The sequence below is a fragment of the Plutella xylostella genome, chromosome 5 (assembly GCF_932276165.1).
Source record: "Plutella xylostella chromosome 5, ilPluXylo3.1, whole genome shotgun sequence".
Classification (NCBI taxonomy): domain Eukaryota; kingdom Metazoa; phylum Arthropoda; class Insecta; order Lepidoptera; family Plutellidae; genus Plutella; species Plutella xylostella.
Window position 1 is genome coordinate 8002578 of NC_063985.1, and position 26931 is coordinate 8029508.

The 26931-nt window shown below is 35.6% G+C and overlaps 1 protein-coding gene across 1 annotated transcript; it reads right to left on the reverse strand.

Annotated features, from left to right (window-relative positions):
• Positions 1 to 10947: 10947 nt before the first annotated feature.
• LOC105388351 (peptidylglycine alpha-hydroxylating monooxygenase) lies at positions 10948 to 26703 on the reverse strand. The gene is made up of 9 exons (XM_011559246.3): positions 26319 to 26703; positions 24702 to 24759; positions 23710 to 23797; positions 17920 to 17995; positions 17392 to 17518; positions 16594 to 16642; positions 15271 to 15416; positions 14344 to 14533; positions 10948 to 11191 (listed from the first exon to the last, which is right to left on the reverse strand). Exons 1-9 carry the CDS (start codon positions 26436 to 26438, stop codon positions 11026 to 11028), a joined length of 1020 nt encoding a protein of 339 aa, XP_011557548.3. The 5' UTR covers positions 26439 to 26703; the 3' UTR covers positions 10948 to 11025.
• Positions 26704 to 26931: the final 228 nt, after the last annotated feature.

Consider the following 26931-nt stretch of genomic DNA (forward strand, 5'->3'; position numbering starts at 1 on the left):
CGTTTCCCCTTCATGGAGCTCAACATGGCTCCAGTCCTGCCTTCTCATTGTTATGCTAATCTATATACATCGCGACTACCTTTGTTTTTAACTTTTAATTACTTTTTAGGAGATATAGTTCGGTATTTCAGGTCAATAAAGATTGATAAAATTTAAGTAACCTCACCTAAAAGTCAAAAACAACTTTCCAATGATTTCCTAGGTTTAATATACCTTTTCCAAATAAATTTCATTTTAATATATTGAAATCTGTACCTATATTCAATATTGTTCAGAACAGTGCCTATTGAATTCTGATTCCAATAATGCTTATCATTATTAATCCTTTATAATTAAATTCCAATAGGATTTGATTCGCTTGTCATTCAATATGTGAGATAGTAATATATTGCAAGGTTATAAAAGGTGGGAATTCTTGTCTTCTAAGGGCTGATTTTTCAATGGTCAGATAAGTGCTATCTGGAGAATAAAATTGTTGCTGTCACTGTCTGATACAAACATTCATATGCGATAGCAACAATTTTTTTCCTCAAATAACACTTATCTGACTATTGAAAAATCAGCCCTAAAAATATGTAGATAGCCATTCTGTAATACCCAGTTTGACTTTACACAAGTTTAGCTTTTATGTATTCAGATAAGAATAATAATATTATAGCTAGCTATAGACTTAAATGTCACTTTCCGCTCAGTTGAAGTGATGTCTTTGAGGATCCGACAAAGCAATAGAAATAATTTCCTGTGTAAGAAGGTTAAAGGTCAACTCGTCAGATTCTGTGTAAATATAAGTAACGGCACAGTGTGACAACTGCTTCAAGTTGGTCTCAGAAGTCTCCCCGAAAGATTATTTATTCATGGACGGATGGATTATTAGTGATAATTTAAGCCTGCCGTGTTTATTCCTGTCATAAAGCTATGGATTTATATAAATAAATGATAAGTAAATTAAAGTATAATTCAAAAATCGCAAGCAACATTTCGAGTTCTTCTATCTCTTGTAATTTTGCTAGAAACGCAAATACACGGTATTTAATATACTAAACAGAACTTTCAAATAAACCTGAAACCAAACAGACGAGTGACAACTTCAGCAGATAATGAAATGAAGGAAAGGGTGAAAACATCCGGTGTTTGGCCCCCCGACCCCCAAACCAGGTGGGGAGGGGGGCAGCTGATGACGTCACGTCTGCGAATCATGCGGGCGGCCACGCGCACTGTCAAAAGCACCTGTCTGAATGTATGGGTGCCTAGTACATTTTTGTCGACGAACACGGGCATAGCGCTACCCGTTTCTTTTTGTTTGTTGTAGTTTTTTGCAAACTTTGCTCCCCTGGTATAATGGTAGCGCGCGTGCCAGAGGGTACGGAAAACTTTTCATCCGAAAATATTTTATTCTCACTTTGTTCCTGTAGAAGGTAAGTATATTAGGTTATTTACTAGAGTATGTCTATAAGAGCCTACGTTAGGTGTATAAAGGTGTATTTTGAAGAAGAAATAGGATATTTACAATTTAAAAATAATTGGATCTGTCGAATTGAATGGTGTATAAAAATATCAGCAAGGATTTAAAATATAACGGGGTTGTTTTGCTTTGGTACCCTAAAGTTACGTCTTACAAACCTTATAAAAGTACCTACAACGACCGTTAAGAAGTATCCAGTTAGAGTGTTTTTTTACGGTTAAAGAAGTACGCTAACAGAAAGGGAGGAGAAAAACTTAGAGAAAACTGTAAAGTTGGGAAATTTTGCAAGTATTTTTGCATGGCTTTAAATGTCAATGATCTTTGAAGTACCTACCTTCCATAAGTATTGAGAGTTTTTTATAACGGTTCCTTGCACAACTTGAGCTGTTTGAATCCTTACAAAGTTTAACTAATTTGATGACGTTAATCAGTTGCTGCTCTGATGGTTAAACTTGTAAGTATAAAAAATGTTTGGTTAAACTGTTTTAAAAACTACAGGTGCTAGTGGTATTGTTACGTAACATCAAAGCGGTCTTGGTAAGAAATCTTGAGCTGTGGCAATGAAAGACTGCATGTGGGGAGGTTTTATGTAGCCATGCAGTTCAGTGGTGCGTGCAACACGCGAAGTATGTAGCTAAGTAACTTGTTCTGTATATTTTTTTCTCAAACGTTTGTAGTGATAGAGAAAAGTATACCTCTGGTATAAGGTGGCCTGTTTAGTATGATGTCAAGTTATCTATCTTAGAAATCCAGACTGGGTTGGTATTGGTAGGCTAGGTATTAGGGTGATTAGAGAGGGTTTGTCATCTTGGTGAAGTGATAAGCTAGTCAGATTAGCCGTCAACCAATGACTGCCCAGTATGCATCCCCTATATACGTCGGATGAATATAAGATACAGTGAATATGTAACTCGAGAAGGTTCCTTTCTTACACCCCATATCGTACTTACAAACTATTATAACATTTGAAAGAGCATGAGTAGCCTTCAAATCTACCTAGTACCTACCTTCAACTGCGCGTTAAAAACAGTAAAGTTTCGATAAATAAATGAGCTCGCGTATGCTCGGTCTTTTTCCCGGAGGCTTTGATGACGTCAATGGCGCGTGAAGTAAACAAGTACGTACCGAACAAACTCACTTAAAAACACCTCACGTGGACTGTGCAGTGTATCCACTAGGGCTGCATAAACACTGACGCCTTGTAGGTACTTATGGTTGCTATATAATAGTATTGTAAGATCTTGCTCTTGCTCTTTCTCTTTATGATACATTGGAAGGGATTTTCATCTTTCGGTCACATCCAAGACCCGAACCTTTTTGATTCTAGTAATCGAATTACTATAGGTATGTAGGTACTAAGATTAAGTAAGTATACATATAAATAACGACTTACATAATGCGATAATGCTCGTTTTTAAACTACATTCTAGTAGCACTCTTCACCTTTGCCAATTTTTATTAAAAAAAAACAAAAGATGTATCTGTTCAGAATGAGTTTGATTAAATTACCTACTGAACGGTAGATATAAAAAAACTTAACTACTCTATTATTAGACAGACAGACTTAAACGGTATCTAAGGGGTGTAGTTATTCGACCTTCACAATAATAGGTACATAACAATACGCCCGCAAATACACGAGTTATTCTAATTATAGAGACAACCACACCCCCGTAACAATCGCCTTAACCCTCTTACGAATAGTTTTGTAACACAATAATCCGCTGTAAGTCAATTACAGTCACGCTGTCTGCTTGGTGTGAATAAAGCTGGCCACCGACCGTGCGTGATAGTACGGACGGACACTGACCGCACCGATGGAAAATAAACAATAATTACATACTTACATTATACATTTTTGTAATGTTCTCGACAGTTATCCCTGAAGAGGTAGACAAGGTGAACTCTGCATTTAGTAGGTCCTGAAATCACGTTATAGGTTGAAACAGCATCGCCATTCCGGAATGAGTTACACACATAAACAATTCATTTTTAATCTAATTAAGTATTTATATTATATCTTGATTTTATTGCTATTTTTTACTTCGTAGGTATAATAGCTATTCATGCAAGGATTTCAGCGCTAAACAGATTCTCAAGTTAGTCGGGATATACATATGACATGGTGTGATATAAATATAATCATGAATGAATTAAATCTTGTACTCACAGCACTGTAACAGTCCGCACGGGATAGTACCTCTCGTCCGTGAAATAACGTACCACGGGAAGCTAGCTTTTAACACGGGCTCGACCACGCGACTTCAGGAGTAGCTGGGAGATTAAGGTTCTATGGACCGGCCTTGAAGAAAGAGGTAATTATAATTTTATTTCTGTAAATAGGTTAAGGGCTTGGGAGAGACCTATGTTCGTCAGTGTGAGAATACGGGTGACATAGGTAATAATAGTATGCATTATAATAATACTAGCTATTCCCGCGCGCTTCGCTTCGCCTTAAAAAGTTTTCCCGTGGGTATTCCGGGAAAAAAAGCCTATGTTCTTTCCCAGGGTCTAGACCGTATGTATACCAAATTTGATCCAAATCCGTTCTGTAGTTTTTGCGTGAAAGAGTAACAGACAGACAGACACAGTTACTTTCGCATTTATAATATTAGTTAGGATTATCATTAGGATAATATGTAGGAAGGCCTATATACGAGCACATTCATAGAATATAATATGCAGAAAGATTTAGTTGTTGTATTTTAATGGGTACCTATGTTGTGTGTGTATATAACGGCGGAAACAATTTTTATGAAATTTGGTATACATGTACCTAGTAAGAAGCTGAAACCATGGCTGGATTGTCGAAACACTGAATAAGACGAAGAAAACAAGGAAGGCTAGTTTATTAGTAAGTAGTTAAAGGCTAGTTTTATATTATAAACGGTATTTTAAAAAGGTGTACTTATGTACCTGTATCAACTAGCATCTTGTCACCTTCCGGGCTCATCAGCAAGTATGCCCTAGAATAAATATTATTAACAAGCAATGATACGAAAAACCCGTAGTGAATAATGAGGAAGAGGCTTCTTTAGAGAAAATATTATGAAAGTTATGAATACTTACCTTCAAATTTCAAAGATAACTTAGGTAGGCCTCATCATCATTAGCCTATAGCAATCCACTGCTGGACGTAAGCCTCTCCCTAAGCACGCCACTGGATATATTGATAGTATTGAGGGATATGTACTTATAAATGTTTGAAAAGAGTAAACTTTAAAAGCATCGCGACTGAACTGACTACTTCAGGTACTTGATAGAAACATTTTTGAACACAGACTCCTACAACAGAGATGTCAGTTACCTACGAGTTTTACTAAAATTAAATACAAAATCCTTCTCCATACTTGTCAAAGCTCCCACGCGTTGCAAAGCGGGGGACAGGAGAGAAACCACCCCCACTCGACCAGAGAAGGGGGGGGCTCCCAGAATCTCCATACGTCACTACCTCTCCCCCCACCGCACTAGTAGGGGTGGTCCCTTACTGGTCTTTATGCACCGCGAATGAAGAACGCTTGAGGACAAATTAGACTAAAGCTTTTGACGTTTAGAAATTTACTCTAATTGAATCATGGTACTCTGAACTTTGGTTTTGAATGGTAAGTATAGAAAGGGTCTATTTATAGGATTGTTAGTAACTTTACATCTAGGAAGATTCAGTCTGGGAATTTAGTTGAGTACATAAATAACTAGTATACCTACTTAATAATTATGACGTTTATACAGGGTGTCCCACAAGACAGTGACGCAGAATACCGCAGAGAATGAGAATATGGCCTTAGCACAAAGTCGATAGTTTTCGAGATATTGTCAGTTTTATCTTTCACGTTTTATCTTAGTACGCCCGAGATACCATAATATGATTAAATAGGTAGCATATTTATGTAAGTACAACATACTTAATGTCCCTATTTTTTTTTATTTAAATCTGAAATATGATGCAATATATGAAATATTCTCTCTTACAATTGAATGCATTGTGCATGTGCTAATTAATTATGTACTTATTTGTATGTCCCACTCTAGTTGGACAGAACATAGCGTTTACAAGAATTGTCTAAAACATATATTATATTATATCATGTTCTATGAATGTATGTATAATGTCTACCTGTGTTCACAAATAAATATATTTGAATTTTTGTAAAAAAAAATATGAAATTTGATGCTGACGAGCTTGTCATAGACACAGATATGGATATGGACAGTGGGTTATGGTTTATGGTAAATAAAATTCCAATTCAAATATAGACACCATATATTTACTTTGCAATTACAATAAGATATTTTTAAATAATTTAATATGAGGTTATTTATCAGGAATTCTAAGTAGTTTCAGGCATAGTACTGTAATAATAAGCAAATATTCACTAAGATTGGATCTTCAAATACCGTATGAAATATTAGTAATACCAAGATCTAATACCGATATATTTTCGAGTATAATAAATGTACTGTGTGTAACAGATTAGATTGTTTTGTATTTTATGATTTAGGGGTAGGTACTCAATATAAACAGTATAAACACTTAATTATAAATTGATTTGTCATAAATATAAACTAATATGGCCTGTAAAAAAACATTTCGATATCTAAGGTATTTTAACAACAATGAACCTTGGTGAATATTTGTTAAATACTACAGTTATAATAAGTTCGCAAAACATTGATGATATTTACTGTCATTAAAAAATAAAATCTGTCAAATTATAAATCAGAACATTATAAGGTTCAGATGATTACGAACATTTAACTAACTTTATTCGATACTGTTAGATAATATGAAATCCTGATATAGGTACCTACTTAGACCTTACATAATTGCACAGACCACAGTTTTCAGACAAACACGTAGTGATATATTTTATATACTTATTTAAACAGTACCTAAGTACCGTTTTAATTAAAATTGTTACTAAAATAAATTTCGTGCTAAGTTTAGGGACGATAACGTCAAAAACAGATCTTAAATTCAAGAAAAAAAATGAATTCCAAGTATCTATACATACAAAATAGTATTTTACGCTTTCAGCTATAACAACACCGTTTTGGATTTATACTAGGGGTTGGCTAAGTGTAATAGTTATATTTTTTGCAAATTTAAGTATGATTTCGATAAGGTATATCAATTCATTCAATCATACTTAAGGAATCCGAGAGCTAATTATAGCTAAAGCACAACACAAATAACAAAGAATAGCGTTTCTATAAGTTGGATTATAAAATCAGATCTATGCACCAGCTAAAAATATAATATATGTAATCAAAACAGTAAGTTTTTTTGTATAATTTACATATATAATTTCGACAAGATGTTTCGATACTTTTAACTACTTAAATAATATTTTTACTTTGTACAACACAATAATGAAGTGTACACACGGCAAAGTCAAATGGTTGGCAGGGCACACTAACGTAGTGTATGTGTGTGTGTGTCGGCTACGTCGACGTCAACGTAATGATTTAGTTGTCGGCACCAACACACGGATATTGTAAACATGTAGTTGTGCCAGTGACAATGATTCATTGTTTTTGTGATATGAAGCAAAATTTTGCCAGGCATTGTAACAGATTGAATGGCTCAGTTAGTATGATACAAGACTGACTAATACCGAGACCGTGGTTCAAATCCTGTTGAACCTTAAATATTCCTTTTTTGTTTTTTTTAATAGATTTAATTTATCTTTCAAGATGGTTAATAATAGTATTGTAGTATATACGAATAAAAGCAACACAGAAAGTAAATGAAACAAGTTACTAAGCGTTAAAATTACCAATTTTTTTAAAAACATTTTTAAACTTTAAGTATGTTACGTTTTTGTTGTTTTTTGTTATAAAACATAGTTCTAGTTTATATTTTTAAGGCAAAATTTCAGTTTTAAATCATAATAAACATCAGACAGTAAGTAAAATAAAAGAAATAAGTAAAATAAAAATACCCAACAGTGGACTCGAACTCACGACCTATGTTTCATAAGTCTAACATTCTACAAATGAGCTACGAAGTGTATAGACACAGGAGTGAAATTTTGCTTCACGTCAATTTTATAACTAACTATTTAAATTACACGACCGGTTGATATGTTTATGTCACAGCTGGTATTCGGGCGTTTGCCTACGCGCAAACTCGTTTGTGCTGTTGTGTGTGTGTGCGGTTTGTTACTGGTGTGTAAACCGCTTTTATGCACACATAGACCACGTTAGTGTGCACACATAGACTACGTTAGTGTGCCCTGCCGACCATTTGACGTTGCCGTGTGTACATACACATAATATATTGAGAGAAAAATATAACTAATACCTACCATACACAGAGATAAAATCACGATAAAATCATCAAGAATCTACGAACAACAATACTCTTCGTAGTCAATAATGGTAAGCGAAAAAGATAAATGCCCATTTTACTACTTAGCACTTTGTAATAAATGTATTTTTTCAGATCCCTGTATGGCAAATATGTAAAAGACTTAGCAATCTGACGTTAAGATTACAATCCATGTTTGACATGAATAGACGTTAGGAGGAAAGTGTAGACAATATATTATATAAAACAACACAATTGTATAACGACAAACACTAATAAATATTTCTAACTCAAAGAGTGTACTGTAACATTTTTCAAAAATAGTTAATATAATGATATTATATATATTTTTAATATTACACGGAATGACATATTTTTATATTCTAATAAATTATACATCTATGGCATATTAAATAGCAGAGACGTTTTTCTTAACAATATTATTATAACCTAGATAAATATAAATTATATACAGTATCGGAGTCCTTTCATATAAAGCCGTGTCTTTCATATTTCGTAATTGCAATACTTATATAACAATTTATATAAATAGTTTTTTGTGGATTAAATAAAACTTAAAATTTAGGTAATACTTAGATGTTTTCGGGACTACGCTGTAAAATGTATTTTACTTCACATATGAATACTTTTGTAACTTTTTAAACAATTAAAATATGCTAAAGTTATGGTTAGTCATCGCTATTAACACTGTTATATTTTAGTACCAAATCAAAATATAAATTCAGAAAATGTCAATGACTTATTGAATTGGTCATTATGAAATTAATAATTTTGCTTTGATAAGATACAAAAGTGTATTCTTACATTTTAATGCACATGACTGGGCCAAATTTGGAAATTTTAAGCTTTAAATACATTCCAAGTAAATATTTTTCTGGAATGATGACAAGAATTTCAACTGGAATGTTATAATATCGGTATAATAAGAAAAAAAACTGGCGATATGCTTTTGACCCTAGAGAAGTATATGTATTCAATATATTTCCGCGATATAATTTTTTTAGTTTAAGGTAAGTAACATAAGAATTGCAGATCTTTGATAAATTTAGTCTTCTTTTTGTTTGACTAGACGATTATTCTTAAACACTATAGGTACAAATAATACATGAATGTGCAAAATGTGCTTACAAAATGCAAACGGGGCACCCACTTTTCGCAGTAAATTTGCACTCACGTGATAGGTCTCAAGCCGTATCGCCGTTTTGGAATGAGTACAATGCACTTAATTTAGTACAGTGTTTTTTATTTGAATAAAAAAAATCATTGGTACATGCCAGGATTTGCCTCTCGAATGAGAGAAAGAGGCCTTAGCCACCACAGTACCAATAAAACAATAAATAACACTAGTATCTTATACAAGATTTATAATAGCTGCCTCATAGTGTTAATAATAATTGTGCCACGTATCGAATAGGCTCATTACCTCAGTATAAATACCAGGTGCGACACGGTAGTATTACCTAGTGATACTAGGTGCCTATATTGATATAGAAAATAAGATTTAATTTAAGATACATTAAGTACCAAACACTATTAAGTAAACTGTGCAAATGCAGTAAAATACTTCATTAAGTACAATCTAAGAAGCAATAATAAATACATGTAAATTCACATAATTAATTTTCATATCAAGATTAATTAATAATTATAAATACAGCCATACATTTAATATTAAGACAAAAGTGCGAGTGGTTTGAAAATATTAGCCATTTGACGTTGAGATCATTTTAAGTCGAGCCTTCTTACCAATTAACATCTATATTGGAAGGAAACCTATTATATGGCAGATACTACGTCTTTAACGTTAGCTCATATCATAAAGTAGATTTTAAGATTAAAGTATTTACTTCACACTCGTTCGTTGGAGTCCAACCTACCCATGACGTAAACGAGTATGTTGTGTGTGAAATCTGATATGAGAGTTTGATATTTTTGAGCTTTTTATTTGCACATGAAGTATAATAAATTATAGATAGCGAAATATCAGTGAAATATACGACATCCTTTTTTAAATCCGTTCATTTTTATAGGTTACACAGACACACTCCAACTTTACGAATAGGTAAAGGTTCTGCTAAAAGACGATTTGGCATCGTATAAATTATAGTAATTTAATGATATAGCAGAGCTTCGGCACAATATTGTTGTTTCTTCATTGTAAATTCGTTATATGTTGAACTAGTTAAAATCGCCAGACAAAAACTTTTAAAATGAACCTCATAGGCAAAACCTGTTTTTATTCTTAAAGCCGAAGTATTATCCGATGCAAATGCTATTAGTATACCTTTTTAGTTTAGCGTATTTGTTATCTAAAGTACAGACGTGAGAAGAGTTCCCTATAACAACCCGTAACGATTTATCCAGGGGACATCTTATAGCGACTGCAAAAATCCGCAGAATTCCTAACAGCATTTGTACCGGACAGGAGGGTTCTCTATATTGACGAAAAACTAACAAACGAGAGCTGTCGTGCAATCGGCACGTTTTATACAACCCGTAGAGCGATCCGGAAAAAACGCAGCACATTCTATTCGATAGTCTATTCGAAAGTGCTGTCAACCTGTCAACAACAAAATGGCGGTGTATAGATTTGCGAAAGTTTGACAGCTATCATTCCATAGGTCATTGTCAGAATAATATTATGTACTCTGTGGTCATTCTTTTCGAAACTCATTCGAAAGGTAAAAAGTGTTCGAAAGTGCTGTCAAGTTGACATAATAATAATATAATAATAATATTATAATATGTGGGGACATCTCACACACGGCCATCCGACCCCAAGCTAGGTAGAACCTGTGTTATGGGTGTCGGAAAGCTGATATATCTACACAAATACATAGATAGATATTAAATATAAATATCAACACCCAAGACCCGAGAACAAATATCTGTGTTTAAACAAATATCTGCCCCAGCCGGGAATCGAACCCGGGACCTTCGGCTCAATAGTCGCACTTGCATTCGATTCTATTCGTTAGCTCGAATTTTCGTGATACGGGTACAGATACAGTCGTGGCTCGCGCAACTCACGCTCCGAAACTTAGTTTTTCGTCTTAGGGCCGGTTTTTTTATCTGTGGCCAACTTTAACCATTAGTCAAAGCATGACAGCTCCATACGAATGGTTAAACTAATGGTTGCCATTTCTGACCAATGGTTGAGTTAACTACGGATCAAAAAACTAGGCCTTATAGAGTGTCCCCCCAGTGTCCATGTTTACAGGTCAAGCTTCACTCACACCCGGCTGGCCTCTATGTTGGGTATGTTACCGAGCCCCTGTGACGCCCTGGACCAGTAGTAGTAGGGGGGGCCGGGCGAGAAGCAATACTTCTGGCTCAGGGGAGCCGTTTCCGTCCAGTACATCAGGTAGAAGTTGCACATCTCGTCTTCGTTTGTCGCGCTGTGGGTGAGAAGGTTTGGATTTTATTGGATTGTAAAAATTAATAATATCTACTAAACTATAAATAACATTTTATTTCTTTTTCCCATTGACCACAGACATAATTAAAATGTTCAGTGATGGTGCTATATAGCAACATAAATCTATGAAGCCGATAGTAAATTACGGTAAAACAACTTGAATCGGGTAAGTAATATGAGGTATAAAAACGAATGGTATAACATTCACAAGGTATACGCCCATATGATATAAATTTATTAAGTATAACGATCACTGTGCATAACAAACGAAAGACATAATAACTAAATACATAACTTCGTAAAGAATAACGTTCAAAAAGTATAATTTCAATTGATATAACGATTAAAATGCATAACGTTTATAACATATATTCTACAACGGATATAATTATCATAATCTATAAATGCACAAAAAGTATAAAAGCTTCTCGTTTCGTATTTTCATTATTATTGATGTTATGTGGGGGGAACGCTCCGCTCCGCTTCGCTGCGCTCCGCTTTGGTTTTGACGAACATGTGCACCTAACACGCTCGCTTTGCTCGTCGTCGCACCTATGTTTAGGTTTTGGTGCTAAGGGGTTTTGACATTATTATTATTATTGACGCTATATGGGGAGACGCTCCGCTCCGCTTCGCTGCGCTCCGCTTTGGTTTCGACGAACATGTGCACCTAACACGCTCCTCCTCGCTTTGCTCGTCGTCGCACCTATCTTTAGGTTTTGGTGCTAAGGGGTTTGACGGTGTTGGGTAATTAAACACAGATTATGTTATTGTATGTTAGTATATTTTATGAACTTTATACTAAATGATAGTATATATTTTAAACGATATACGTAATGTATGTTATACGAATTGATATTAGTCCTCGTAAGTATTATATATTTTGATATTATATAAAGGGTAGCAATAAAACGAGTGACTGTAAATTACAGTTCTAAGTGTCAAAATTAATTAATTTGGGTTATAGAATTACTAAGTGAGCGACTGACTGCGAGTGACGAGAAATCAACAGAACAGCAACTTAAAAACATTAATTTGAGTTACTTAAAATACAAAATGAGCAGCTTCATAATATTTGAGCGACCTAATATTTGTTTGAGTGTCAACGTTACGTCCTGCATTTTTTTCAATATTTGGCAAATGTATTTTTTATACTAAGCGGCATTTTATCTTAAATGAAGTGTTTCGAATACAAAAACCACTTTGAAAAATACACTAATGAGCAGAGTATAAAAAACATACACTCACGCCTTGTACTAATGTACTTCCTTGCGGGGTAGGCAGAGGTGCTGCACCCACTTTTCGCCAGAGCGTTATGTTAGTCCCAATGTAATAGGGGGCGGGCCTATTGCCATTTTACGGGCACATCCAAGACCCGAGAACAAATATCTGTATTTAAACAAATATCTGCCCCAGCCGGGCAATCGAACCCGGGACCATCGGCTCAGTAGTCGAGGTAAGATAAAAAAGATAAAAAATATTTATTCGGTGACCAGCACCACACACCAAAAATACACAAGGAAACAACAAATAAAACAAAAGAACTTATATGACTAAACTTATAGTATAGTTTAAATCTGTAGCATTTTCGTTGCAAAGCAAAGCAAAAAGAAGCGTATCAAAATAAAAAACATAAGCCCTCAAATAGAATATCAGTAACCAATAATCATAATAAAGCAGCATACAAAACTTTGCTCAAAGTGAACTTTTTAGTAGTTCGCTAAGTATAACCTCACTTAGAAAAATCGAATCTATCTTAATATTGAAGTTGCCCTCTCTGTATTTCCAGTCGCTCACTTAGTAATTAAGTCGCTCGGATAAAATTTTAATATCTGAAATGGATTTATCATAATCCACTTTTTGTAAGCTCGTTTTGGATTTTATTATAAATCAATATTCGTCGTCAGTTTAGTTAATTTTTCGCTTACCAAAATTCATACCGCTCAAGTTATTAAAACAGTATGTCATCATCAGTCGCAAAGTTTTTTTTTGTTCGCTCGTTTTATAATTTCCCTTATATAAAATGTACGTTATACCAATTGAATCTTATACCTTATGAAAATATAGATTTTGTTGTTATACGTAACGTTAATTATATGTTGTGAACGTTATTAATGTGAAATTATACATTTCGTTTTTATACGTCGCAATACGCTAATGATGATAACATTGACTATTGACAGCAGCAGCTGTGCAAACATGAGGGTAAGTAATACGAGGTATAAAAACGAATAGTATAACATTGACAAGGTAAACGCCCATATTATATAAATTTATTAAGTATAACGTTTACTGTGTATAACAAACGGAAGGTATAATTACTAAATACATAATTTCGTAAAGGATAACGTTCAAAAAGTAAAATTTCAATTGATATATCGATTAAAATGTATAACGTTTATAACATATATTATTCAACGGATATCATGTAATTATGTATAATGAACAAAAAAATATATTATTATTGGAGCTATGTTGGGAGACGCTCCGCTCCGCTCCGCTTCGTTGCGCTCCGCTTTGGTTTCGACGAACATGTGCACCTAACACGGTCCTCCTCGCTTTGCTCGTCGTCGCACCTATCTTTAGGTTTTGGTGCTAGGGGGTTTGACGTCGTTGGGTAATTAAACACAGCTTATGTTATATGAGAAGATTTTTATACAAAATGATAGTATATATTTTAATTGATATACGTAATGTATGTTATACGAATTGATATTAGTCGTCGAGTGTAAGTTATTTTGATATTATATGAAATGTACGTTATACCAATTGAAACTTATACCTTATGAAAATATAGATGTTGTTATACGTAACGTTCATTATATGTTGTGAACGTTATTAATGTGAAATTATACATTTCGTTTTTATACGTCGCAATACGCACCCCAAACATGAAGGTGGTAATAAAGCCAAAACAAGAAACCTAAGTGAATGTAAAAATTTACTCATACTTTAGAACTGCTACACAGATTTTTATAAATTCCAAGCTACTCACGATTCCGCACACAAATAACCCGCATACCAGGAAATTATCTGCATTTTCTCGCATACAAAGGGGCGCTTCTAGCGGAGACCACTCTAAACTTTTGACACACACACAGGATGACCAAAGAAAACCATCATCTTACTCACCCAATGCTAACTTGGTGGTCATTATCATTTTGCATGGTGCAGCGAGCAGCTAGGACGTCGCCAGCCACGATGGGGGTTTGGTCTTCAATGGAGTAGAACATCTGTGGCAGCTGAGGGTTCTTCTTGCCAAGAAGCCGCCATTTTGAGTCGCTGCCGGTGCCTGTCACCACGTAGCCTGATACCACCTTGCCTGTAAGTTAATAAGGGGAATTGAGTCTTGTTGGCTTAAATAAAGGGGTGAGTTCAAAGTGTTTGCGCTGAGAGACTGTATAATACTGAATCAGATTTTTGGCAAGATCCAGTCATAAACCACCAAAATGTATGAAACACTGCACATTATTATATAGATTGGTTTTTAGGTACGATATCTCAAGGACAAATTATTAAATAACAATCCATTGTTTCAATATGTTGTTATTACTGCTAGTTTTAATGTAGGTAAGTAAACACTATATTAAGCAAAGGTGTTGACTGTATTTTGACTTGCTGTATTCCAAACAATAGTTATAATTTATCAATACACCTGTCTTATTTAAATTTAAACTCACACACTCATCTACATACCCAAAATATTTGTCGCTTCTCGTACCTAACAGGAACACGGCATTCTAGAAGGTACTGATTGACAAACCTACCATCTCATACCAAATGATAAGCGAGCAAATCAGACTGCGTCGATGCTGCAATAGACGAATAGTGACCGAGCAGCATAGCACGCACCAATGGCATCGATTGATCTTGACGCGTTCCAACGGCTCGTCAGCGTCAGCGAATGACATCGCTGTATCTTGATGCATTGCGCCCGCGCGTCAACGTCAGCGAATGAACAGCACACCGCTCACTAATGGCGTCGCTCAAACGCATCGACTACCTCCAATAGGACTTAAAAACCTGGCGTTCCTTATTAGATGCACTTCATGTACTTACCCAGTCTGTGCGTGTGCGTGCGGAAGGCGAACGGGTGTATGACTTTATCCTCGAACACGGTGCAGGCCACCTCCATGTGCTCGGTGGAGTGCGCCGGCACCGCGCCGCCCGTGCCGAGAAGAAACACGCCCGCTTGACGAGGCATTCTGGAAGATTCCATGCAAATTTCAGAACGAGAATTGTCACTCAATCAGCTGTATCGGCAACAGGTATTGATTTTCCGAAAGTGAAAAATATTACATTTACGTTAACACACATAGAGTCGAATTTTAATTAAAGAAATTAGAGTTTTGACAGCTCTAAAATTAGAATTTGTGCCTTCACACCCCTTAGCATGAATTTTCATCCTGAACGTGACGTAGATTCATCGAGTAATTTTGTATGAAAATATGAACAGCGCCCCTAGCGGTCCGTAGCAGAACTAAAATTTCCCTACAAAATTCATCGAGTAATTTCACGTCACGTTCACGATGAAAATTCATGCTAAGGGGTCAGAATAGACATCATTTTATGACTAAGCTAGCATCGCTACCCCTCCTGAAGGAATTTGGGGATACAAAGTTACGCTCACAAATAACTTTTCAATGTTAAAATTATTTCGTTGATCAATCTCATGTCATATCTTTGAGTCCGTGAGGTATTGTTTCAACTCTGTAATGTATGGGCGTGTTGTATAAATAAGTGGTGTTGTACCTATTGTAAACACTCACGCCTTGTACCATCCTTTTACGTTTTTAGGGTTCCGTAGCCAAAATGGCAAAAACGGAACCCTTATAGTTTCGTCATGTCCGTCTGTCCGTCTGTCACAGCCGATTTACTCGGAAACTATAAGTACTACAGTGATGAAATTTGATGGGAATATGTGTTGTATGAACCGCTACAAAAATATGACACTAAATAGTAAAAAAAAGAATTGGGGGTGGGGCCCCCCATACATGTAACTGAGGGATGAAATTTTTTTTTTCGATGTACATACCCGTGTGGGGTATCAATGGAAAGGTCTTTTAAAATGATATAAAGTTTTCTAAAAAACATTTTTCTTAAAGTGAACGGTTTTTGAGATATCAGCTCTCAAAGTCGTAAAAAGTATGTCCCCCCCCCCCTCTATTTTTATAACTACGGGGTATAAAATTCTAAAAAAAATAGAGGTGATGCATGCTAATTAACTCTTTCAACGATTTTTGGTTTGATCAAAGTATCTCTTATAGTTTTTGAGATAGGTTGATTTAACTGTAATTTTGGTTAAGTTATTGTTATATTTGCTGCTACGGAACCCTTTGTGCGCGAGCCCGACTCGCACTTGGCCGGTTTTTTATTACTTACTGTGTTTTAGTGTATTTCAAAAACACTCCAGAGTTGTCTAATTTGCCAGCTGAAAAAAAACGAAGAGTACATTTTAGTATTTCTATCCAACAATACATAAACGATCTGTGTTCTTAATCACTAAGCCTAAGCATAGAAAAACACAGACTCGGCTGTATTATTTTACAACATATTAAGTTAATATTGATTGTGCATAGTCTATAAGTTTATCACATGACTACCACATTCTGGGAATTCCCATTCTACAGTTATCCGGGTCTTGGGGAATTTGATAATTATATGATGCTGCGGTCACTACAAAGATAACCTTTTTAATTGCCAATAATATAATTTATTAAATAAGTAACAATATAAGACCAATGAAAGTACCGGAAGTGCACAGGGTAGCTTTTTATCAATGTTACTCTACTCATCCAAACAATAAGTACAGTTTTCTGAGTTGGTCCGACAACAAAAGTTCCTATGCGGATTTCGGTTTCGATTTGAGTTTTGTCCACTGCTCTTTAGGTTATTATACCGGTTGTTAATTTCTACTTCGTTTCAGCTAAGATGATTCATGTTACAGTTCACAATTACGCAAAAATAAAATTGCGAAATAATATGATTTTCATTGAATATGACTCATACAATAAGTCAATTTCATTATTGGATACCTCTAAAACTATATCGCAATACATATCCATAACGAGGTTTAGTGTACAAACAACCAGTATAGTACCGTAAGAACAGTGAGAAAAACTCGCAATCAGAACCACCACAATTGTTCGCCTACGTTTATTAGTAAACAAGATTACTTACCTGGAAACTTGGACATGTAGTGCACCTGCAGCACGAGGTACTTGATCTCGGAGTCCTGCCCCACCAGGAAACCGACGTCTTCGGGCAGGGTGAGACTGGGGGCATCCCGCGCCCACGCGTATACTATCTGAAATGTGTTTAAATTTGCGTATTACATAAGTATTTGTATGATCCTTTTTGGTTATCGAAATCTTTTAAACTTTTACTTTCTTTATCCCTCACCAACCTGAAGTAATCTATTGTTTAAACTTAATCGGAAAATAGACATGATTATAATATTGAAAAGCTTAAAAAAATACTACAATTATATCGCAGTATCTGTAATTAAATTAACTACATTTATATCAGTGTCTCATTGTTACATTTATCTTAATAATTGCTAATGAGTTAGACACAGTTAGACACTAAGAATAAGAAACATGCAGCTTATTAATATTTCACAAATGGTGAAGTGTAAGGCCAACTGCCGCAAAGTTTTTTTTTTTCAATTGTCTTACACTTCGCTTATTAATGCCATTGTCAACATACTTGAGATCCAGACTGGCACGGCTTGCCCGACTTGTAGGAGGGATCTTTCGGCCCGGCCGCCATCTCGCCACAATCCCTGCAATCAACATGATATCCTCAGAACATGCCACAAATGAAACAGATGGTTTAACTTTTGCGTCTCGTAACAGTAATCGCGATATCGGCCGAAAAACAATTGATTTTTATTGTGATTAATTTCACGGCGTTCAACCGGTTAAATACATATCATACATAAAAATATTAATAACACATACGCAACTTATAGCAAATAAGGAAAGTCTTCCGTAGATGGCATTCAAAATCGTTATGTATGTAAGTATCATGTATTATACGGTATTGTGGTAAGAATGGTAGTAAGATAGTATAATAGATCGCACGACGTTTCATCAATGATCTTAGATACATCTAGGTAAGAGATCATCATGTTTCATGATATCGTCTCTGTTTCATGTTAAGACGGATACACACTGGTGTAACGTAACATACAATGTAACACGCAAATAAATTTCCATAGTTAAACTGTTCATGCGCGTAGTGTTGACGGTTCGCGCGGAAGGCGTTAACACTATGGGAATTCTTTCATTGCGTGTTACATTGCATGCTACAATAGTGTGTATCCACCTTTATGCATGGCCTCTGTCGACATCTCTTAAAATCGATGCACGGGACGCGGACGCTCTCAGGTCCCACTATTAAGGTCAAGGGCAGGTTTTCCTGTGTCGTATGACGACTGATGTGACTATATGGATGTGTGGAATGGCGACAGTACAGTTTATGTAAATAGGTATTATCCTTAAGGCTGTCACTAAAGCTGGAAGAAAATCAGAATCTGTCAAATCTAGTGAGGGGGGGTTGAGGTATGCGGGGCGTTCTACGGACAATGACATGAGATTTTAACATAGTACTCGAAAACAGAAAAGTGAAGACATGCCACTTTGTTAAAAATATACTAAGTAAGTAATATTGTTTTGTGATACGAAAATATTTATTTTTATTTGAAAGTATTTTTAATATTTAATAATTAATTATATATAAAGTCGTACCCGTGCCGATATTTATACAGGTTGTTGCAAAAAGGGTTTAATACTATGCCGAAACCTACGTGTGCAGCATGTTATTGATGTTATTTCTAAGCCAGGAAATGAAATCAGAATGTAAAAAAATCGCGAAAATATTATCAGAGTTTAATAGTTCAGGGTGTTGTATTAAACTCTGCCCCCGTGTAATAAAAAAAGTATAGTTAGCCGAAAGGGCGTTACTCAGGCGTCACTCTGAAAAACTTTTATCCTACGTAATTTTTTATATTCATGAAAAAAACGCTTCTTCATATAATTTTTTTTTGGTCACGTGACCTTTTAGTTAGACGACCTGTTTTTTTTTGGTGTTTCAAAAGCAGAACAGTAGTTTGCAGAACTCTGCATATACAGGGTGTCACAAAAGGTTACGTAGCTGGCAAAGGGATATGGGGAGGTCACCAGAAAAATAATAACATGTAAGTACCCCCGCAAGGGAGTACATTAGTACAAGGCGAGAGTGTGTATTTTTTTTTTTTAAGTACTTATGTGTATTTGGGATATGATAGAAATAATATTTTTGTTTCTTAAAAACCAAAAAAATTACACCTTGCTGCGCTCTTTTGCTCACTGTAAGTACACCTACAAATATTGCTGTATTAAAAAAAACGGTTTTGTTATAACGATCATAAAAAAAAAAGTTATTTTCATGTCAAGGAGTCATTTACCTAATTACGATTTCACTCAACAGCAGGTGAACTGAAAAAATAAGTTCTAGTTCTATCATCACTTTAGATCGCAAACATTGTAACTCCACTTTTCTCGGCGAAAAGTACTCTTTGGTGTCAATAGAAACGTTTTTTGAATTCACATGTTTTCCTCTTTATTCGAAAAAAAAAACTGTATTCCGCATTTTACCATTTGTTTTCCTCTAAACCCCAAACCGTGATTTTTAAACAAGAAAACTTAGTAATTATACCATTTATTCTCATATACAATAGTGTTGCCCAAATGCAAGAACAAGACGAGACTTAGCCAGTCTTGGTCTTGGTCTTGCGCCAATACACCTGGTCTTGGTCTTGGTCTTGGTCTTGCGCCAATACACCTGGTCTTGGTCTTGGTCTTGGTCTTGCGCTCTCAGTCTTGGTCTTGGTCTTGCAGCAAGAGTCTTGCAAGTCTTGCAATTACCTATTAGTCTATTACTATTTATTAAAGTTTACTTTTTGATTTTAATAGATATTTTTATTCGCTATGTTTATGGTATTAGTCGTAATGCGCATAGGTCCAGTTTTTCATATTCTTTGATACAGTTTTTTGCGTCTCATAGAATTCCTAAGCGTACCTACCTATACACTGAACTGTTACACCTAACTACTCAGTAAAATAGCGCTAAGTCCTAGCTGCAAGACGCAAGAGTCTTGCAGGCTATGTCTTGTTCTTGCTCAAGTCTTGCACGGTCAGGTCTTGGTCTTGGTCTTGCTAAAAATACGCGGTCTTGTTCTTGGTCTTGGTCTTGCAAAAACGCAAGAACAAGACCAAGACTGCAAGACCAAGACTGAATTTGGGCAACACTAATATACAACGTGCGATGTAGGCGAACGTGAACGAAAACTATGCAATAAGCCTTTGTTTTTATTACTACTTTAGTAAATTACAATAACATACTCAACAATGTTAATTTTTTTTTGCAATGTTATGTTGTTAAATTAAGATCTAATATTTTATTAACATGAAGTTACTTTCAACTTTTTTTTGCATCTATGCGTCGAATCACAGCATGACGGCTGCTGCAGCTTCCTGCTGTCCTGTCCTCCAACCAATCCCACCAGTACTGCAGGTTGCGTCGAATACGAGCCATTCTCTTCGACTTGACAAGACAGGTGCTCCCGGAAGGATCATAGATCGCACGGAACCCGTACCGTATAGAGGCAACGGACTCCTTTGCAACAGCCCCCCAGATTCGGAAGTAGCCCATGCACTGCATGGCGAGCACAGCTGCAGCAATTTTTTCGTACTGAATCATTGGGATGTCATCCCCGAAGGAGGCTCTCAGCCTACCTCACGACCTGTGTGACATTAGAAAAATGCACTGTGCTAACGTTTGCGAGCTTGATTTGCAGGACCGCGTTGTATGCCAAGTTCCACAGCAGAGGGGTCCAAGACCTACCGCTGTGGAACTCCGCAACTGAACTTCTTCAGTGAAAACAAACCCTCTCTTTTCGCATCCTTAATGTACTTGTTAGACACGTATGACCTCTGTCAATTTTCTGCAGATAAGAAGACAAGTGATGGTATACAAGAGCCGCCCTAAAGGTTCGCCTTCTAGGGGATAGAGTTGAACGCGGTTACTATTTTTAAGCAAACAGCCAGCGCAACAACTCGCCCGTGGTTCTTATCCTGCTCCGACAGTGAACGAACGCAAAGTATTGTACCCACTATTCGAATCCGCATTTCGGATGCCAAACTGACTGTCCGAAAGGTCGAAACCGTACCACCACAGAGGTATGACTCGTTCGAAGAGCTTATCAGGCTCTTACAGCAATCAGATGTGTCGGTACACTGAAAGATAATCTACAAGCCTGCTTTATTTATTTAGGAGCACTAATGGCCTCCTTTCAGTCATTGAGTCACTGGCACTCAGGCTGCGGTTGAACAGGAAGATAGACTGTCTAAACAAATCATTTTTAGGCTAGTTAAAAAAAACTTTAGGTGGGTAGTATGCCAACTAGAACTACAAATAAAACAGTATTTTTGTCTCCTCTAAAATTTGGTCACGAGGAGTTACGATGATTACGATCTAAGGTGACGCTGACGATATTTTATACAAGGTATTGAAAAAAGGGTATAAAGCTTAGCCAAAAGTGGATTTAGGTGCCATTCTGATCCACTTTTCTTCTACAATTTTGAAAATTCACGTAACAAAACCTTTTACATAGAAACTTATTCGATCACGTGACTTTTTACTATAGAGACCGAATTTATTTTTCGAGAATTTCCAAAACTTGGAGAACAAAAGTTGTTCAGAATAACCCCTGAGTCAAACCCTTTCGGCACAGTATACCCTTTTTGCAACATCCTGTATAGGTAATATCAGGTTTATAAAAGACCTGGGCCTGTAGAGTGAGACTCGGCATGGGGAGTCATAATTTATAGATCTTTTAGGTTGCAGTGGCGAATGGGCACTGGTAGCCCAGCCCTTTTCTATAACTATAACTATAGGTAATTTTATGGCAATTTAAAAATGGTATAACATTTATCTACTTGAAAAAATCATTAAAAATATACATTACCTATCACCCTAATTTAAAAAAAAAATTCAGCCCTTACTTTAAACTTATAACACCCCTCTATTTCCTTCAGGGGTTAAAAAACCTGTGTATTTAATATTTTCTTATGAGTTTTTTTTTAAAATACTAGGCTCTTACATAGTTGTACATAATATTATGCGGTATTTTATTCCACTTGTAACGCATAAAATTCATAGCTACAGTAAACATTTCATTTTTTTCATGGCGAGATACAGTCGCACTTAACAGCTTTTTTGCAAAGCTTGTTAAATAGATTTAAAAAATTATGTAAATTTTAGATCTTCAATTTTTAAAAATACTTACTTATTTTTAACAACCTGTAGTGTACAGACTACCACATCTTAAAATATATATATTTTTAATTAACTACGGTTTTTGGTTTGAAATAAAACAAATTATGAACATACTTTTCAACACCCTGTATATTGTGTAGCTTACCTACCATACACAACCGTTAAAATAAAATAAATTACCCCTCAGAATATAAACAGGCTCGCGCTTTGGCATACTGCATTGACCGTATAGTTCTTATTCGGAGAATCTAATAAGTGTCATTATGTGCAATGTTTACCTTTATCTGTGCATCTGTAACTCTATAGTAAAAAATGTAAACAAATCGAAAAGGCGAAATGTTTTCTAAGAATTTTCGGCTTTTCTGCATCTAAAATGATTAGAAAATTAACTTTCCATAGCAAATGCATATGTATTATAATACTTGTAGTCATAATTTGTTGATTTAATCAGTTTTTGTGAAATATTTGATAAAAAATAAAATGGCGTGGGTATCGCTCCTAACAGGCCGCCACCAGGGCGACGACTGAAGAAATCTGAAATCTGTCACGGTGTCATCATTTTTAAACCGGAATTTATTAGTTTTTTGCAAAAAAAGTTGACTTCTGGTCCATTAAATCCAACTCTTTAAGGTAACTTTGTTAAGAATTTAATTACCTACACATACATATAAGATTCCATGAAAATGGGCCCTCTGATTTCGAGGGTTTTTTCATAATAAGTCAAAAAATGGCAAAAGACATGGTGTGTTTGCAATTTTTTTTAACATACTTATTATAATCCTGCACCAATTTATAAGCAACTAACATGTTCAGTATACCCTCTGCTACAAAATATATTTTTATCAATGTGATAGAAGCCACCGTTTTTCCAATCTAATCAAGTATATCAAGCCGACTTTAGCATTTTAGCTTTAGGGATCCCCTTAACATAAATATGCTGTGTTGCGAGACTTGTAAGTTTGTGACTATAAGGATATGAGGAATGATGGGTAGGCGTCCAATTTTCGGCATCGTACGCAACTGACGCACGCATTCAGTATTCTTTGTATAGAAATTCACACAAGTGCGTCCACTTCATCGGCATTGCCGACGCCGAATCTCCATACATTTATGAAAATTCATTTGGTCCGATATTGTACGATACCCATAGGAAAGTAGTTTAAATGTAATCCTTACCAAACAGCATCATTTCTGCCCGGCTCGGTGCATCCGTAGAGTAGCATGTGGTGCGCAGTGTGCATGGTAGCGTTAGGCTCAAAGCCAACTACGGACAAGAACATATAAGTTGATATATACGTAAGGATATATTATAATATTTATTATGTATATGTAAGGATAGAACCACTGATGTTTATGTTTTGAACCCCTTCGTACGATACAAATTGATTACCAAAAAGCTTGCTCCCTCACTCTCACTACTTATTTTCACCTGCCTGGGTATTAGGACATGTTTCCAGAACATTATACTATTCAAGATAGACAAGTACAGAAGGCGATGAAGGTTGAGGGGCAATCTTCGTCAACAAGGCGTGAAGTCAGGTGCTAAACAACTGTGCAAATGAATCTAACTATACCTACATAATTATAATCTCATACAATTGTAGAATGTTACAGTACTTATTTACGTATTTTTTTTAGCTGCGGGTCCTATCGCATTATCTGATCTATAGCGAGGAATTGATCAAACATTGTGTGGGCGGAATAAAATGCCATCAAGCAGTCACTGCACCTAGGTACTCTCAACCCAATCAGATAAGGTTATGTTACCTATAATCGATACTAAATGGTATTATAAAAAACAAGAATTGAATTCGAATTACATTATTGACTGCTATATTAAGATTTCATGGTTCCTGGCACAGTAACCAACACGTGCTAAGAGAAAATTGAAAATAACTATGTATAATGTAGGTAATTATATTTTTTTGCCATTACATACATACATATAAGTACTCACTTCTGTCTCCAAGGGGTAGGCTGAGACTATGGATCTCCACGTGCCATGATCCTGACATACTTCTTTCGCTATCTCCACACTTTGCCATTGAGTTAAGTTATATAATTCTATGTTTTCGCATACCATTGCATAGGTAGGTAATTACAGTATAATTAAATTCATCCCTGCATCTACAGTCTCAACAATCTTCTCTACAATGAATAATACTTACCTATGTAATAGTTCTTGTTAGGGTTGATCCTGATTGGAGTGCATAAGTAGAGTTCATCCTGAAAAAAATAAAAATATACATTTTACACATGTAGTATACCTACAAAACTGAAAATAATTTATTTTGCATTCTTGTAAAGATACTTATAAATTAATGCAAATTTTCATCCCCATTTTGCATGTTAAACCATAGAAGACAAAGTATATCAATCCAGAAAAAGGGTTGGTGTTATGTATTTATAGGTAAGTATAAATAGGCAATATTAAATTGGACAAGTGACTATGGAAACACCTACAGACGCAAAACAGCCAGCGTGACCAATTAAGTTAATATTTGAGATACTGATAGTAAATAATAAATGCTGATTAGACGCACATGGATATTGATTTTCCACATTTATCTATGTATTCTTTGTGGAGGCCGTGGGATTCTAAGTAACTCCACCTGGCTCTCTTGAATGGAACCTTTGTGCATACATAATAATATAACCCCAAGGTATAAACTGCCTCCCTAAGATTGAACCATTTTCGCCACACTGGCCCACTACAGGTTGGTGGGTTCACATCTAGATGTGCTAAATTTAGATATGCAGTTATCCACACAATATTGTTGTTGTTGTTGCTGTCCTAAGGTACCCCAGTGGTACAGAGGGCTTTACAAGCTTTACTTTTACAAGCCAAGGCCTCCATCCAGCTCAGGTCTTGCGCTTGCAGCTTGCTGTCCACTGTGCACAGCCATGTGTGCACGGAGTGTCCGCTAAGGCCACCAGGAGGTTGCCATTCGAAGGCACACAATCTTGCTTCCCCATAAAAGTAATGGTACAAATTATAAAACAAACACACACACACTCACGCCTTGTACTAATGTACTCCCTTGCGGGGTAGGCAGAGGTGCATTGCTGCACCCACTTTTCGCCAGAGTGTTATGTTAGTCCTAATGTAATAGGGGGCGGGCCTATTGCCATTTTGCGGGCACATCCAAGACCCGAGAACAAATATCTGTGTTTAAACAAATATCTGCCCCAGCCGGGAATCGAACCCGGGACCATCGGCTCAGTAGTCAGGGTCACTAACCACTACGCCATTCGGTCGTCAAATTATATACAAATTATACTTAATTTTAAAGAAAGTAATTTGATATGTCAGGGACATGATTCGAACCTGCATCGCTGGTGTGAAGGGGACCCTTACCCAGTTGAATTAAATACTATAGATTATTGATATCTATATCTATAGATTTGCTTAGGCCATATTGTAAATTTTATTTAGTTGCAAGGAGAAGACCCTGTACAGTTTTAACTTACTAAGGATTACAGGAAAAGAAAGGGGACCGCTAAGGACCAATAAGGTTTTTTCATTATCGAGTTTATCTAGATTTTAGGCAAGTAATTATCTACTTAGTATAAAATTGTGTTATGGAGTGCCAACTATTAACATTATTGATTGTCCAAAGAAACAATACTTACATGATAATGTAGCTAAATATATGTATGAGATTATTTTGATTAACTTACTTACTTCCTCCCTTCTGAATTAAGTAAGCACTTAGGTATACTTAAATGTGAGAATATTATTTAATTGGTTAAATTTTATGATTAGAGGTACACTACAAACTCACCCGACTGGGGTAAACATTCGGCATCAACAAGTCAAATTTATCGACTTCAATCTTTTTCCGATAGCAATTAGCTTCAATTATGAATAGAACAGTAAGGAAAATGTTAACTAGCCACCACATTTTAGGATATTAATTGAAGTTAACACTAAAGTATTTAAAAAGTAAGAGCCAAGATACGGCGAAAATATTTTTCTTGCACGCGAAATAAATGCCACTTAAAATAAGCGACTGATACTTTGTGTCAAAGTTAGAACACTGATTTGATTTGGCGTTTCGTTTAATTTTTATTTGAAAACAAATGAAGCACGGTTATCGTTATCAGTGTCCGCCAACAAACTTGAACCAACTCGATCGATACTAAACAACCAACGCAAACAAAAATTCGCGAATGACATTAATGACATTTGCGATTTACGTCATAGTTTAGGGATACCAGATGAGATTGATGAACCTAACAAAAATTTATTTCAGACACGTCCTATTCTTTTAGTTGTTAGCATATAACTCATAGCAAATTTATTGATTCATGCACTTTCTGAGTGTGTACATAATAAGTATGTCTTTCCATTATGACATTTGTAGAGAAAAAAAAGAGATTCATTTACGTCTAATA